Raw genomic sequence first — 17,087 nt, 5'->3', positions numbered from 1 at the left:
GACGTTTACTAGATTGATATCTGGAACGAACGGTTTGTCTAATGAAGAAAGAACAGGCTGGGCTTGTTTGCACTGGAGTTTAGAAGAATGAGGGGTGACTTGATTGAAGTATATAAGGCTCTGAACGGTATTGACAAGGTGGATGTGGAAAGGATGTTTCCTCTTGCAGGTGAACCCAGAACTAGGGCCCTGTTTTAAAATTAGGAAGATATAGACAGGATGGTCAAATGGGCAGTTAAGTGGCAGATGGAATTTAACCCTGAAAAGTGTGAGGTGATACACTTTGGAAGGAGTAATTTGACAAGGAAGTATTCAATGAACGGCATGATACTAGGAAGTTCTGAGGAACAAAAGGACCTTGGCGTGTGTGTCCATAGATCTCTGAAGGCAGAGGGGCATGTTAGTGGGGTGGTGAAAAAGGCATATGGGACACTTGCCTTTATCAATCGAGGCATAGATTACAAAAGTAAGGAGGTCATGTTGGAGTTGTTTAGAACCTTGGTGAGGCCACACCTGGAGTACTGTGCAGTTCTGGTCGCCACATTATAGGAAGGATGTGATTGCACTGGAGATGGTGCAGAGGAGATTCACCAGGATGTTGCCTGGAATGAAACATTTAAGTTATGGAGAGAGGTTGGATAGACTTGGGTTGTTTTCGTTGGAGCAGAGAAGACTGAGGGGCCACCTGATCGAGGTGTACAAGATTATGAGCGGCATGGACAGGGTGGATAGGGAGCAGCTTTTCCCTTTAGTTGAAGGGTCAGTCACAAAGGGGGCATGCGTTCAAGGTGAGGGGCAGGAGGTTTAGGGGTGGATGTGAGGAAAACCTTTTTTACCCAGAGGGTGGTGACGGTCTGGAATGCGCTGTCTGGGAGGGTGGTGGAGACAGGTTGCCTCACATCCTTTAAAAAGTACCTGGATGAGCACTTGGCACATCATAACATACAAGGCTATGGGCCAAGTGCTGGTAAATGGGATTAGATATTTAGGTCCAGTGTTTCTCATGTGTCGGTGCAGACTTGATGGGCCAAAGGGCCTCTTCTCTGTGATTCTGTCGCCCTTTTAGGACAGAGATAAGGACAATTTTTTTTCTGGGAGCTGTGCGATTTTGGAACTCTGCCTCAGAAGGTGGTGGAGGTGAGTCATTGAATATTTAAAGGTAAAAGTAGGTAGATTCTTGTTAGGCAAGGGAATCAAAGGTTATTAGGGGTAGATGGGAATGTTGAATTCAAAACACAAATTGATGAGCCATGATCTTATTGAAGGGCGGAGCAGCCTCGAGGGGCTGAATGGCCTACTTCTGCTCTATTTTGTACGTACCATTCCTAAAAAAAGATACTGTATCAGATTGCAACCACTCAATCTAAAAAAGTGCAGATAATGTTATGTGATGCTTGATGGAATCTGCTCCAGATACTTTTTTCTATTAACTACATCTAATAGTCAAAGATTTGTAAGTTAAATTTCCAGCAATTCCAATGGATTGTGTTATTATTGGGATTAATGATTTTAATTTTGTTCTATTTTTCCCAAGCAACACCCTCCGCACCATTGGCTGTTATCTCCAGTGTAAATGAAACATCCCTGAACTTGGAATGGTCTGTTCCTCAGGAGACAGGTGGACGCGAAGATGTGGTTTACAATGTGATCTGTAAGAGCTGCAATTCGGGTGGTGGTGCCTGCACACGATGTGGGGACAATGTGCAGTTTGTCCCACGTCAGTTGGGCTTGACTGAGCCTCACGTTTATATCAGTGATCTGCTGGCACACACACAGTATACCTTTGAGATCCAGGCTGTGAACGGAGTGTCTGATCAGAGTCCTTACCCACCTCACTTCGCATCCATCAATATTACCACCAATCAAGCTGGTAAGAAGCTCAATATACATTTTCTGTTGTTTCTGGCTGGCGTGTGATTGTGTGCGTGCATGTGTGTGTGTGATGAGGATGCCTGGTAATGTGACTTGGCATATGAGGAGACAAAATTATCCCAAAGAGCCCTTCCTGTATCTCGCCGCTTCCTGAACCTCTTAAACAATTTTTGGGCTGAATTTTATGGGGATGGCAACATTATCCTGCCACCAGGCTTAACAAGCAGATGATGAGACTTTCGGCCCCCAGTGAAGGAAGTCCCACCTACGAGAGCTATCAGTCAATCAGATTGGCCAGCAGCTCTTGCATTGCCAGCAGCATCAGAACTCAGTAGTTGACACTACTGGGACTGCAAGCATCTCCACAAAGATGATTGTTGGTGGCTGGACCCAGGAAAGTCCCTGGTTTTATTGGGCAGGGAGGGATTGGGCACTCTAGGAATCAGGAGTGAGGGGTGGGTTTAGAAGGCCAGACAGGGAGGCACAAAGAGGGCTATGATCTTATGGGTGATGTCCCCGATGCACACAGGACATCCCCCAAAGGATGTTCCCTTCCCACCTTCCTTCCCACCCTTTCACCAAATTTGGTCAAAACATGTCCTTTCCACTGTCACCTGCCTTACACTCCCTGGCGTATTTTGGCAGTGGTGACAGGTTGGAGTTGTTAAGTGGTCATTAATTGGTCACTTAAAGGCCTTTATAGGCCTAAGGACTAGTGAGCACCTTACCTGTCCCGCAGGGCTTGACCTAAATAGCCAAGTGGTTATGGTACTGGGTTTGTAACCCTAAGATCAAGAGTTCAAATCTCACAATGGCAACCTATGAAACAATCTAACTTCATCTGAAACAGATGGAAATAGGTTTGTACTCGAAAGAGTTACCTGTCCCGCAGGGCTTGACCTAAATAGCCAAGTGGTTATGGTACTGGGTTTGTAACCCTAAGATCAAGAGTTCAAATCTCACAATGGCAAACTATGGAACAATGTAACTTCATCTGAAACAGATGGAAATGGGTTTGTACTCGAAAGAGTTACCTGTCCCGCATATTATGAGGACAGGGTCAAGGGTGGACAGGAAGGCAGCAGGCTACACACACATTTTATGCATATTTTGTACATATTTCACGTGCCCGCCCCCGCCCCCTACTGAAAACATGTCGAGCAGGGGCTGTAAAATCCAGCCCTTTGTTTCTGTTTCTTTTTAAAAGCCAACACCTGCTTTCTGTAGCAGCTGTTATTGTCCCCATGATGCCATTCTGGATTCCATTTCTCTATTGCTTATCAAACAGACAGGGCTGCTCTTCCGTACAATGAGGGTGCTGTGATTCCCAGTATTCCAATGATGGCGTACTGTGCAACATAATTTTCAAAAGGCTTTGATGGCCTCAGTAATCCAGACCAATATCTCCTAGGATGCCTTATGATAGGTTCCTCCTGAAATTCTTTTGGAATGATGGATAAATCAAATGGTTTAAAGGTAAAGCTCATCCTTTGAATGTTCTGCCTCATCTTTAAATTGTGAGACATTCTCCACGGTTACATAATGTGCTCCTACACTATTCATAAATGAGGCTGGGTTTTAAGGCATCAACGCTAAAACAACTGTTATTGTGAACAAACACTTTTAAAAGTTTACACTGATCATCCGTGTTTGAAAACAGAAGATCCGGTTGAGTTTATAAATAGTCTGAACAAGAGCTGACGATTAGTGGTGACTATTCGTCTTTAGTAATCACCAGCTCTACCTAAACACATGGGACTTGTCATTTTTTGATTTGTTCCAATTGACATTGTTGACATAAGCTAGTTCTAAATGTAAGAGGATGAAATCTGGATTTATCACATTTCAATTAAAATGTGCTGCATCACTTCTGTATGAGTTTCAGGTGATAGTTATTTGGAGTGCTTTCAATCTGATTCTGATCAATGAATCATAGGATGGAAATTGGCCTGACGGGGTACAGAGTCAAGTAACAAAGATATCTTGGATTTAAGTTATGAAGAAAGGTATTTGGTGTTGTGATTCGGTCAGATTTCAGGTCATGGGCAGGGAATTGACCATATTGATTTATCTGATGTTGATGAGTACAAATACTGGCTGACATGAATTAAAATGAGTGAGTTCCAAGTGAGAAGGGAAATGAAGTGGAATGTTTTCACCCAGATGGTAACTGTTATAGGAATAATGATCATGTGTGTTGCAGACCAGTGAAGGGGACAATATAAGTTGGTTCATGAGACAGGTCAATGCAATGTGTGGGAAAGTGAGGCTGGATTGGAGAAAGAAGACAGAACATGTTGAAAAAATCCCGTTCAATTTAGTCAACAGAAAAATTTATCACTAACCAGTGCAGGAAGGTCATTGAAACAGAGTGTTGCCAGTCATGAGCAACAGAGGACTTATTTTTCTATTTATACAATGTGGTGTTGAGGGATCTGTATGTCCTTGGAAGCAAAAAACTAAAACGCTACATATTCTGAATGATTATTGTGGCATAAATAAGATCATAAAGGTACCTCTGGACTGCCCAAAAACCACTGCTGGTCCAGTCCAGTCCAGTGTTAGTATTGGGGCTAGAATCCAACTGACACTGCAGCCTCCTAAATTTTCAGATGGTTTGGCATGTCTGAGAGCAGACCATGAAAAGTGGCTCGAGTGAACATCTGCCCAAGTTCCAGGGATGGAGGGGAGGAGCTAGTGTTGAAGAGAGAGCTGCTGATCTCAATGCTAGAGAAACTGTGGAAATGTACAAGTGTTCTGTATTTTTGTGATGTTGAATAAACAGATTTTGTTCTGATTGTATCAAGTGTCTCTCATTGTTCTCAGTGCTCGCAGAAATTGAAGGAGTTCGCAGGTGTTAGACTCTGAGATCTACTCATTACAATACTGAGGTTTATACAATTATTATATTTTGGGACTGGAGAAATGAGGATCATGTGACAATACAAAAGCAAAATACTGCTGATGCTCACCTTTCTGATGTTCTGATGAAAGGTCACTGACCTGAAATATTAACTGTTTCTCTCCACAGATGCTGCCAACCTGCTGAGTATTTGCAGCATTTATCTTCTTTTTTAATTGCGTCATGTGACCTGTTCTGCAGTCTGCCTGACGGTACACCTGGGTGGTTTAATTGTTAGAGATCAGGGGAAGGATTAGATTGTTTTACTATCAAGAAGGTACAAGGTATTTGTGCTTGGAGACAATGGTAACAGTCACTCTGTTCACAATGGGTAGACTCTGTTGTAGAAGGTGCTAGATGTGAATTCCAGCAAGAAGGAGCCACAGGTCTATCAGGGTATCTATTTAAAAACTAGTTTATTTACACTATTTACAACATGTACATAATGAGTTATCAGGAATGCACTTCTCCCTTCAGGGCTGCCTGTCTGCTCCCTACGGTACCCAGTACATGAGTGTCTGACATCAGTGCTACATCATCATGTGTCCCATAGATTCGCATATCCATTCTGTTAACCCTTGATATGACACCTCCCCCCAGTATTCTATCCTTTTAACAACAGTATGGAGCTCTCTCTTTAACTAGTTACATGACCTTTGTTTTTAAACTATTTACATTGCTGGCTCCTTCTCCTGCCCCAACCCCCTATTCCCCCAGTTACAGATGGAGTTTCTGCGGAGCCTTCCCCACTCTTCCTGAGCATGTCCTCATGACTGCTCCATTGGGTCAGAGGACTGGGAATGGATTCTGGGGTGAGTAAACACCCCTCGGACCATGGTCAATGTGGCCAGATGACTTCCACAACATCTCATGGTAGTCAAAACCCTGTGGTTTGGCCAGGTTTGGTGATAAGGACTTGTGCATTTCTTTGAAAAGAACCAGACAGCACCTGGACCAAATATGACCATGGGTACTCCATGCCAGTGAGAATGAGGCCTTTGACTTTTTGGTTCCGGATCCACACTTGCCAGCCTGGCATCAAAGGTGGCAAAGCCTTCGTTCTGTGTCTAATATTGTACCATTAACATTGTTTTTCCTGGAGGTTCAGCTCCTTCTCCCTCACCGTGTTATGGTCACGGTGGGGGTGATATGTGGCTGAAGGTTTGCAGGCAACAGGGAAACCTGCATTTTCAAATGACAGTAAACAGTTCAGCCAGATAGAATCCGTGGGCTAGGGGAGTAACCCGATACTACATGAGAGCTGCATGGCAATTCGAATTCTTGCACATCAGGTCCTCCAACGGTCCAAACTACTCACACAGCTTCTCCATTGGCTTGCAGGTGAAGATGGGAGCCGGTGACATGGGAGATCCCATATCACCAGAGAACTGCCAAAAATGTCATTTGCAAACTGGGACCCATTATCTGAAATTAGCTTTGTCCAGGAACCCCTGAGTTTAAAGACTGTCTGTAGCACCTTGCTGATGAACTCCGCTGTAGATGTATGAAGCCTGGTCATCTCTAACCATCGAGAATAATGGCCGAATAACCACAAGGTTTGTCTTGCCATAGAAGTCAAAGAGGTCGAGGCCTAACTTCTGCCATGGGCAGTGAGCAAAGACAGATGGCAGCAGGGGTTCCGTTGGTGTCGGTGTGTGAATATGGCAGCTGTGCCAGGATAGGACAAAACCCTGGACCATTTGTGTGATGCCCGGCCACCACACTGATCGCAGGGCACTTGCTCGGCATTTAGCGAGGCTGAGGTAAGCCTCGTGGAGACTGTGAGGAATATCTTGTCACATGGGACGTAAATGATGGTCATAACCTAGAAGGCCGTCCACAATGGTAATTTGGGCTCGTTGTTCTTGGTATTTGCGGATGAGACAGTCAGTGGGTTGTATTTGGCCCACCCTTGGAGATAGAACTCCCGCACTTGACCATATTTGGTATCCTCTTGTTCTCTGGCTCTGGGGAGAGCATCTGCTGTGGCTTGTGACTTGCCCTGGGACATAGGCAGCTGTAAACTGGTACTGCAACCACCTGAGGCCAAATCTTTGAATATGGATATGCACCTTAACAACCCTAGTGGAATTGAGAAATGTTGTGAGGGGCTTGTGGTCTGTTTCTGTTGGAAGGGCAGCCCCAGCAGATCATCAGGAAAGTGCTTGACAACCCATGTAACTGCCAGTGCCTCTTTCTCAATATTGACAAACCTTTGTTCAGTTTGTGAGAGCTCTCAAAGTAAAATAGACAGGTTTTCTATCAGCATCCTTTTGCAGCTGTAGGAGAACACCATGGAGGAACATGGAGTCACAGTGCACCAGGACATGCGAGGAGACTAGTCAATCTTTAATGGACTGAAAGGCCTTAATCTGTTCTGCAGCCCAGAACCATTGTTAGCCCTTGTCAGGAGGTCTCTCAAGGGTTCAGTGAGTGTGGCCACGTTAGAGATAAACTTTCCACCTGGTTTACCATCACCAGGAAACGTTGAATTCAGTGATGTACTTTGTTGGGGGAACTCAGTAATGGTCTGTGTCAGTGGATGATGTATCCTAGGAATTTTATGTTGGTGCTGGTGAACTCTCACTTGTCATTCAGCATGAGGCCTGTTTCCTGGAGAGTCTTGAGGGCTTCCCTTATCCGATGGTCATGTTTGGCTCTTGTGGAACAATGTATGAGGATGCCGTCCATTTTGCTGATCATCCCCATTTTCCCTTAAGGATTGTTGACATGGTCCATTCGAATATCTCAGGCAGACGAAATGCAGAAAGGGAGGCGGTTAAAGCAAAATTGATCAAAGGCATGTTAAAGTCGTTGGCAGCCTAGATTCCTTGTTGAGGGGTATTTGCCGAAAGCTGCTGTTCATATCGAGCTAGTAAAAAGGAAGCTATTGGCAAGCTTCGCCAAGCTGTTGTCTGCTGACACCATTGGGTGGACTTCCCTCTGCATGTCTTTATTAAGCTGCGTATGATCTACACACATAGCTGGAGGTGACCATTAGGCTTCAGAATGGTGACCAGACCAGAATCCCACGGGTTGTTGTGTGACCAGGAAAATAATGTTCCTGTATAACGTGGTCAAGTTCCTCCTTAACCTTGGGCAGTAGGGGGTGTGGGACCCTCCTAGGGGTGAACAGACACACTGGCATGGCATCTGAGAACAGAGAAATATGATATTTATTCTTCAGCTTCCCCAGCCCTTGAAAACGTTGTGGAGATTCCTGACAGAAGGTGACCCTGGTGTCTGATGGAAAAATCTCGTGAACTTTTAACTGTACACACATTGCTGCTAAGTAGAGAAATGCTTTGGTTACAGATGACATAAAGAGTTTCTATGATCTGTCTTCCCTTGTGGCATAGTGTGGTGGTAATCTGACCCTTAATGTGGATTTGGCCCCTGGAATTTCATGTTGGAAGTCTAAAGAAGGATTGTGCAGAGCCAAAGAAGGTGATCCGCCAGTATAGATATCTCTGCTCCTGTGTCAAGTTTGAAGCATATTGGGATGCTCTGGCTTCTAAATTGGTGGACCAGACGTCTTGGGAACATTGGTGAACCTTGCCTTGGAGGAGTGAGAAGGGTGCTAATTGCTGGCAGCGTCATCAGCTGTCCTGTTAGTTAAAGGCTCTAATTGAACAGAAATGCCAGAAATCTCCCGTCCTGCCTCATCTGAAACGCTCAGCGTCTCCTGCTGGGAAATCCTGCCATTTATGCTGTCACTTCGCACCACAACACAGATTTTTAAAAAGCAGTGGAGCAGTTTCTTGCCTCTTGTACCATTTTCGCAGGCTTCGGCCCAGTCAGAATTACCGAGTGTGGCCTTGCAAAAGAAGAGAGTGAACCGACCTAGATTGGTTGCGGATGTTCCCCGTGGCATGCCTTACCGCAGCAATCTCCGTGTGAATCCCCAGGGTTTGAAAATAAGTAGGGTAGGGGCAGTGACTGTTCTGGCCACGCTGCCATCGCCACCCATCTACATTGAGTATCTTGCCAGGATGCTTGACGAGACTTCTTGGCAAAGCGGGACTGCAACCTTTGATCATGGGCATTCATCATGTGGCAACAACAATAGACCACCACCGCTGCTACCATGTTGTAGAAGATGCTAGATCTGGATTCCAGCAAGGAGGAGCTGCAGGTGTATCAGGGTATCTGTGAAAACTAGTTTACTCTATTTACAGTATGTACATAGTGAATTATCAGGAAGACACCTCTCCCCTCAAGGCTGCCCATTTGTTCCTTCTAGTACCCAGTACATGACTGCCTGATTTTAGTGCCACTTCATCATGTGCCATTGTGCTAAACCAAAGCTGTTATATGTTATATATATCATGTTGTAAACGGTTGTGCTATAAACTGTCTATTTACTTGTAAAATGAAAGGGAGTTGGGACCAACGATAACTACATAGCCCTTCTACCTGGATGCAAGGTTAATGTGTTTCATGTTGCCATGAGGAAGAGGGAATCAAGTTGTAATCAGATTATGGATGTCTCTATAAATCAATGATTATCTCTAACAGACAGCAGTTCTGTGTGCTTGGCAGAGAGTAAAGGCTGCTTTACTTTGCGAGCTACCACAGCTGAATGTGGGAGAGAGACAGGCTCTAGTCAAAGAGATGCAAAATCTGCAGCCTTCTCCAGATTCCGGGCGATTTGTCCTGACGTGGCCAGGGAGAAAAAGAATCATCAGAACAGACTTTACTGTTCATGGCGGATTTAAGAAACTCAGCGGAAACTGAGGAAAGCACCTGGAGGCAGTCACTCGAAGCTATTACTTGGAAAAATGGCGATGTGGGAACTCATTGAAAGCTGGGTGTAACTGTGGACTGTTTGCTTTAAGGACTGTAATTCCATGGAGAGTGTGATGTGTGGGAAGTATACAAGGGGAATGTCACCTTCTGGAATTTAAAGTATAAGTTTCCTACAAAAAATAAATAGTGTTTAGTCAATCATGTGTTTTTAGTCATTTATTACAGTAAGTTATAAAAATAAATCTTGTCATTCTTTCAGCTAATAATTGGAAGTTTGAACTTATTTTTAAAAGTTATTGGCTTCTATGGAGTTTTTAACAACTCCAACAACAAAGAATGTCAGGCCTGGTCTGCACACCTAGCACTTCACTAATTTCAGCTTTACTCGTGTGTCCCTGACCCAGTGAATATAAACGCATTGCCTGAGCCCCTGCCCTAGCTACTGTAGGATAGATTCAGAAGGGTGAGAAGCAAAGTTGGAAATTGAAAGCAGAAAATTAGCAAGCAAATGTGAAAGGCAGACGAAGCAAAGTTTAAAAAATACAGTAAAGCAGTTGTTCTGTACACTTCAAAGCAAGGAGACTAGTGAGTATGGCAGATGAGCTGAGGGCACAGAGAAGACAAAAACATAAGAAATAGAATCAGGAGTAAACCACATTCGATCTAATCATGGCTGATCTTGGAATTCAACTCCACTTTCCCGTCCTCTCCCATATCCCTTAATTCCCTGAGAGAGACCAAAAATCTGTCTATGCTACCCTTAAATGTGCTCAATAATGGAGCATCCACAACCCTTTGGGCAGAGAATTCCAAAGATTCACAGCCATTTGAGTGAAATAATTTCTCCTCATCTCAGTCCTAAATGATCAGCCCCTTACCCTGAAACTATGACCCCGTGTTTTAGATTCCCCAGCCAGCAGAAACAATCTCTCAGTTTCACCCTACGAAACCTCTTCATAATTTTGCACATTTCAATGAGATCGCCTCTGATTCTTCTAACCTCCTGAGAATATAAGCCCAATTTATTCAGCCTCTCATCATAGGATAACCCCCTCATTCCAGGGACCAATCGAGTGAACCTTTGTTATGCCATCTCCAATGCCAGTTTATCCTTTCTTAATAGTGGAGATGAAAACTGCACATAGTATTCCAGATATGGTTTCACCAAAACCCTGTACAACTGCAGTAAGACTTCTTTATTCTCGTACTCCAATCCCTTTGCAATAAAGACCAAAATGCCTTCCTAATTACTTGCTACACCCACATGCTGACTTTGATATATGCTAGAAGGATCATCAAATGAAGCCATATATATTGAACTGAGGATCAAAAATTAGACTGGGCACAGCTACTTGGAGGTAAACAAGTGACAGAGCAGTGGGAAGAAATAGGAATGGGTTGGTAAAGTATGTTCCCACAAAGATAACTGGTGGGCCTCCCGAATCTAGACCCCACTGGATTTTATCAAGGCTTTTGACAAGATTCCACAGATACAGAAGATAACGTTACAACGTTGTCCATTAACGTTGATCTAGCCCACCCATCACGACCGAGGCACATTGGTCATGAGTCACTGTCCGCACCAACATGTGCACTAAAGTGACCCAGGACAAAATAGTCTCTTGCCAGTTGGAATATTTCTCAGAACCTCACCTAGAGAGTCAGAGAAATGCTCTTTGTCTGAGATGTTGACATAGACTTGGTGCGAAGGCCCATATGATGTTGACTGCACCTCCATTAGATGATAGCCACAGGGAGACAAGGCTGGTGATGCTTAATTGACTGTGTCAGTCAGTGTCTCACTATGAAGTCTACACAATGCTCAAGGTAGTCTTCAGGGCTCTTTCCATGCCTCTAAAAGGTGTAGTCTCATGAATAGAGCCTGTATAGGCTTGTCTAAGTTCTTGTAGAGCAGCAACGTCGACACCAAGCTTGTTTAGCTCACAGTCAATCAGAGCTGTCCCACATACACTTGCTGTGGAACATGGGTCGTTGTTTACGCCAGGCACATAATCCTCACATTCCAGCTTCCAAGCCGAGAGGTTACCTTTCTTTGTTTATTGCGTAGCCTCAGCATGGTTTTAGGAGGTGCCGATTTGCTCTCCACCTCGTAGTCTGGTATCCACAGGTAAAATGAGACATTTTTCTGTCAAAGCTTTTCATCTTGTACTCATCAGGACAATTAGTAATAAAATACCAATATCAGGGAAAACAACTGCAAGCCTACTTTCACTGGTCAGTACACACATAGAGTTCCACGCACTAAGATTGGCCTTATCAGCACCCTCATAAATAGGGCCCGAGCCATTTACTCACCATGCAAGCTTGGTGCTGAAATAGGACGCATCAAGACAGCCTGAGGGATAACGGCTACCCTGATCAGATCATTTCACGCTGTATAAAGAGAACAAATAAAAGTACAGCACAGGAACAGGCCCTTCGACCCTCCCAACCTGCGCCGATCATATTGCCTGTCAAACTAAAACATTTTACACTTCCGGGGTCCGTATCCCTATATTCCCATCCTATTCATGTATTTGTCAAGCTGCCTCTTAAACATCAATATTGTACCTGCTTCCACCACCTCCTCTGGCAGAGAATTCCAGACACTCACTACCCTCTGCATAAAAAACTTGCCCTGCACATCTTCTCTAAAGTTTTCTCCTCTCTCCTTAAATCTATGTCCCCTAGTAATTGACTTGCACCCTGGGAAAAAGCTTCTGACTATCTACTCTGTCCATGTCACTCATAATTTTGTAAACTTCTATCAAGTCGCCCCTCAATCTCCAGCGTTCTAGTGAGAACAATCCGAGTTTCTCCAACCTCTCCTCATAGCTAATAACCTCCAGACCAGGCAGCATCCTGGTAAACCTCCTCTGCACCCTCTCCAATGCCTCCATATCCTTCTGGTAATGTGGCGACCAGAATTGCACTCAATATTTCAAGTGTGGCCTAACCAAAGTTCTGTACAGCTGCAGCATGACTTCCCAGCTTTTATACTCAATACCCCTGCCGATGAAGGCAAGCAAGCCATATGCTTTCCTGACTACCTAATCCACCTGTGTTGCCACTTTCTGTGACCTGTGAACCTGTACACTCAGGTCCCTCTGCCTGTCGATGCACTTAAGGGTTCTGCCATTTACTGTGTAATTCCTGCCTGGATTAGACCTTCCAAAATGCATTACCTCGCATTTGTCCAGATTAAACTCCATCTGCCATTTCTCCACCCAATTCTCCAACCGATTCATATCCCATTGTTTCCTTTGACAATCCTCTTCACCATCTGTAACTCCTCCAACCTTAGTGTCATCTGCAAACTTACCAATTAGCCCAGTTACATTTTCCTCCAAATCATTTACGTATACTACAAACAGCAAAGGTCCCAGCACTGATCCCTGCGAACACCACTAGTCACAGCTCTCCATTCAGAAAAGCACCCTTCCACTGCTACCCTCTGTCTTCTATGACCAAGCCAATTCTGTATCCATCTTGCCAGCTCACCTCTGATCCCGTGCGACTTTACCTTCTGTACCAGTCTGCCATGAGGGACCTTATCAAAGTCCTTTGTATATCGCACAAACTCATGAACCGGCCTCAGGCCATCACTTTCAGCCCTGAAATGTGCCCAGTCTACTTCAGGTAACCCAGGAAGGGCAAAGTATCTCAAAATTTTGAGCAACAGCTGAAGATAGCTGTTTCACACTGCTACTATGCAATAGCAATACGAGTGGTCTTTGCCACTAACAGGATGCTGCCATTAAGCCAAAAAGATGTCCTGCCCATCACACAAATGAGTGATGTGGCACATAAATTTCAATGCCAGTGTGATACTAGTTATGAAGGCCATATGTCCAAAGATTAGTGGATTGTATCAAACAGCGTTTCCCAGTCACTGTTTGCAATGGGCAGAACTTAGCCAACCAGCACATACTTGCAAAACTCATAGTGTCCAACATTAGATGTGATTCTGTGATTGGACAATATTTGCTAAATAATCCTCAGTGTGTTAAGAATTATGCTGACAATGAATTTAAGATTGTCAGTCAGGCTCGCGGTGTGGCACATTTGTGTGTACTGGAAGCTACATATATTAATACATAGAGCCCTGTTCTTTTCAGATAAAGACATTGCATCTATTTCAGTTAAACAAAATAAGTGACAGCCATTTTCTGCAATATCTTGACCAATCAGAGTCAAGCTTTATTCAAAGGACTTTATTCCTTGGAGCATAGAAGGATGAGGGGAGATTTGATAGAAGTTTACCAAATTTTGAGGGGTATAGACAGAGTAAATGCGAGTAAACTCTTTCCACTTAGATTAGGAGAGATAAACACGAGAGGACATGGCTTTAGGGTGAAAGGGGAAAGATTTAGGGGGAACATTAGAGGGAACTTCTTCACTCAGAGTGTAATGAGAGTGTGGAACGAGCTGCCATCTGATGTGATAAATGTGGGCTCACTCTTAGGTTTTAAGAATAAATTGGATAGATACATGGATGGGAGAGGTCTGGAGGGTTATGGACTGGGTGCAGGTCAATGGGATTAGCGGAATAATATTTTGGCACAGACTAGAAGGGCTGAATGGCCTGTTTTATGTGCTGTAATGTTCTATGGTTCTAAGCTGCCTGGTTTAAATTTCAAACAATTATTTGCACTTAATTGGCAGTCACTGTCCACTGGTGCTTTCTCCGTTGCAATGTCTCTACCAATCAGAGTCCACTTGCCAACCAATCAGCATTCCTCCTTATACTGTATAAATATGTTGTTTCCCCGCGAATTGCCCTGATGAGTGCAAGACAAAAAGCTTTGACAAAAATGTCTCTCTTTTTTCAGCAGTACTCAAGTACTTTACTACCAAATGACTATCCAGAGAAAAAACAAAACCCAGGCATCTGAGGCTTAGTCAGTTGTTCACTTGAGGGAAACACCAACTACCTAATGATCTCTACTCCAGAATTTGTGTCAGGTTTACTCCCTTACTATTATCTCTGTTGTTGTTAACGTTGAAAGGCACCAACCAGCAGAGTATATTGTAGATTTGATCTTGTCCTCCACATGTGTCATTCTCTGGCCCCTCCCATGCCAACAAGCAGCCCCCTCCCCCGCCATCCACTTGTATTGCCTGCTGGCAAATTCCAGTTTAGCTTGTGTTAATCATTAATCAAAATCATTGAAAGTGGCAGACTAGTTGAGAGTGTGGTTAATAAGGCCTATGGCATCCTAGGCTTTATTAACAGGGATATCAAGTACAAAAGCAGAAGTTATGTTACACTTGTATTGAACACTGATTTGGCCTCAACTTTAGTATTTCATCCACTATTTAGAAAATATGTGAAGGCATTGGGGAGGGTGTAGAAAGGATTCACAAGAATACTCCAAGAGATGAGGAACTTCAGTTCCATGGATAGATTGGAGAGGTTGGAACAGTTTCCTTGGAGAAGAGAAAGGTGAGAGGAGATGTAGTAGAGGTGTTCAAAATCATGAGGGGTCTGGGTAGAGTAGATAGAGGAAAATATTCCTATTGGTTCTGAGGGAACAGATTTAAGGTAACTGGCAAAAGAAGCAAAAGGAATATGAGGAAAAACTTGTTCATGCAGCGAGTCATTAGGACCTGGAATGTACTGCCTGAGAGGGTGGTGGAAGCAGAATCAATCAAGGCTTTCAAAATGGAATTGGATTGTTTCCTGAAAAGGAAATACGTGCAGGGCTATGGAGAGAAAGTGGGAAATGACACTAAATTCATTGCTCCCGTAGAGAGCCAGCACAGACAAAGTGGGCAGCATGGCTTCCTTCAGAGGTGTAACAATTCTGTGACTCTGTGCTCCCCCTCGCTAGTGTCCCCACCTCAGCAAATTAAATTTAATTAAATTAAACCCCCTCACTAGCCCACTGCCCTCAGTAAAGCCCAGTGAAAATGGGGATTGTAAGTTTGGATTGGCCTGGGGAATTGCTCTTTACAGCCAGGGAGGGATGCCCTCCCCTCCAGCTATCTGGGAGCTGCTCTCCCAGTACCACGGCTGCCCTGAGGCCTTGTGTGGCTAGGGGAGGCCTGACTGATTAACCAGAGGCCACAAGAGCTGCTCTTACAGAGAACCAGCAGGGACACAATGGGCCAAATGGCCTCCTTCACTGCTGAAACAATTCTATGTTTTCTGGCCTGGTTTTAGCACTGAATGAGAGGCTAACTGGGGGCATCCAGTGTAATAGTGAGGGATCATTATTTTGTGGTGTATTTTGCTGTGGTGAGGAGTTATTTTTGGGAGATTTGGTGCTGCGGTGAGAGGATTATTTGGCAGGTTTTAGTACTATTGTTTGGTGGGGTCCTGTTGGGGGGATTTAGAATTGTAGTGAAAGGTATATTGAGGAACTCTTGGGGAATTTAGTACTATAGTGAGGGACTTTTAGATGGGGAGGAATCATTGTGGTGGGGGCCTTTTGGGGGATTTAAGCTTTGTGCAGGGGTTTAGTGAGGTGCACTGGAGTGTCAGCCTAGATTTTTGTGCTCAAGCCCTGGAGAGGAACTTGAACCATGGGGTCCTTACTTGTGATGGAGCTTCTGTGGGAAGCCCGGCCTGAACACGTACTGGTCCTTGACCCAGTAAAATTCAAGGTCAGAAGGACAGACAGGAGTCCTGCTTTAACCCTCCTCCAATGCCAGGAGGAAAATAGATTTTTTAAAATTTGTTTGTGGGATGTGGGCGTCGCTGGCTAGGCCAGCATTTATTGCCCATCCCTAATTGCCCTTGTCAGAGTACATTTTTAAGAGTTAACCACATTGCTGTGGATCTGGACTCACATGTCAGCCAGACTGAATACAGACAGCAGGTTTCCTCCCCTAAAGGACGTCAGTGAACCAGATGGGTTTTTTTTACAACAATCTTTTCATGGTAATCATCAGACTTTTAATTCCAGATTTTTATTGAATTCAAATTCCATCATCTGCTGTGGGATTCAAACCCAGATTCCCAGAGCATTACCCTGGGTTTCTGGATTACTAGTCTATGACTATACCACTACACCGTCATCTCCCCCTAAATAGATATCAGTAACTCAGATAAAAAAAGTGTAATACAGAAAACACTGGAAATATATAGCAGGCCAGGCAGGATCTGTGGAGAAAAGCTGAGTTCGATGAACTGCAAGAAGTATTTTAATTGATTTGTTTGCATTATTAACAGGCCAGAATGGTAAATGATCATGTACCAACTGTGAATTGGAAATGTTGAGACTGAGGGTGACAACAGGAATGGATTAATTTGCTGAGTACTCTGTGCCTGGTGACTGATAGGGGGACCTTTCTAATCTGGGTGCCAATGTGTATTGGACATGGGCCAACAGACCACCTGCCAATCACCAGCCTTTCAAATCAATGCCCAGAATTTTGATTTCAGTGGGCCCATCACATACATGAATTACAATTTCATCAGTTTTACTTACTATTCCAGGATGACCCTGGAATGCAGAGGTAACCCTCAGCTTCTTGCCTCTACTACAAATGATCTTCTTACCCCTCACCCTGTCCCCTTCACCCTCACGTGCAACAGCAAGTACAAAGAGCTCATGAA

General features: G+C 44.2%; 1 protein-coding gene across 1 annotated transcript in view; it reads left to right on the top strand.

The window, feature by feature from the left end:
• LOC121288418 (ephrin type-B receptor 2-like) overlaps positions 1 to 17,087 on the top strand; it is an 848,586-nt gene that overhangs the window by 476,388 nt on the left and 355,111 nt on the right. The window contains exon 4 of the mRNA XM_041206952.1: positions 1,535 to 1,870. Coding sequence (XP_041062886.1) covers positions 1,535 to 1,870 — 336 coding nt within the window. The remainder of the gene's footprint in view (positions 1 to 1,534; positions 1,871 to 17,087) is intronic.

This window comes from Carcharodon carcharias, chromosome 15 (assembly GCF_017639515.1).
Source record: "Carcharodon carcharias isolate sCarCar2 chromosome 15, sCarCar2.pri, whole genome shotgun sequence".
NCBI classification, from domain to species: domain Eukaryota; kingdom Metazoa; phylum Chordata; class Chondrichthyes; order Lamniformes; family Lamnidae; genus Carcharodon; species Carcharodon carcharias.
This window is presented reverse-complemented; position numbering and strand designations above follow the sequence as displayed.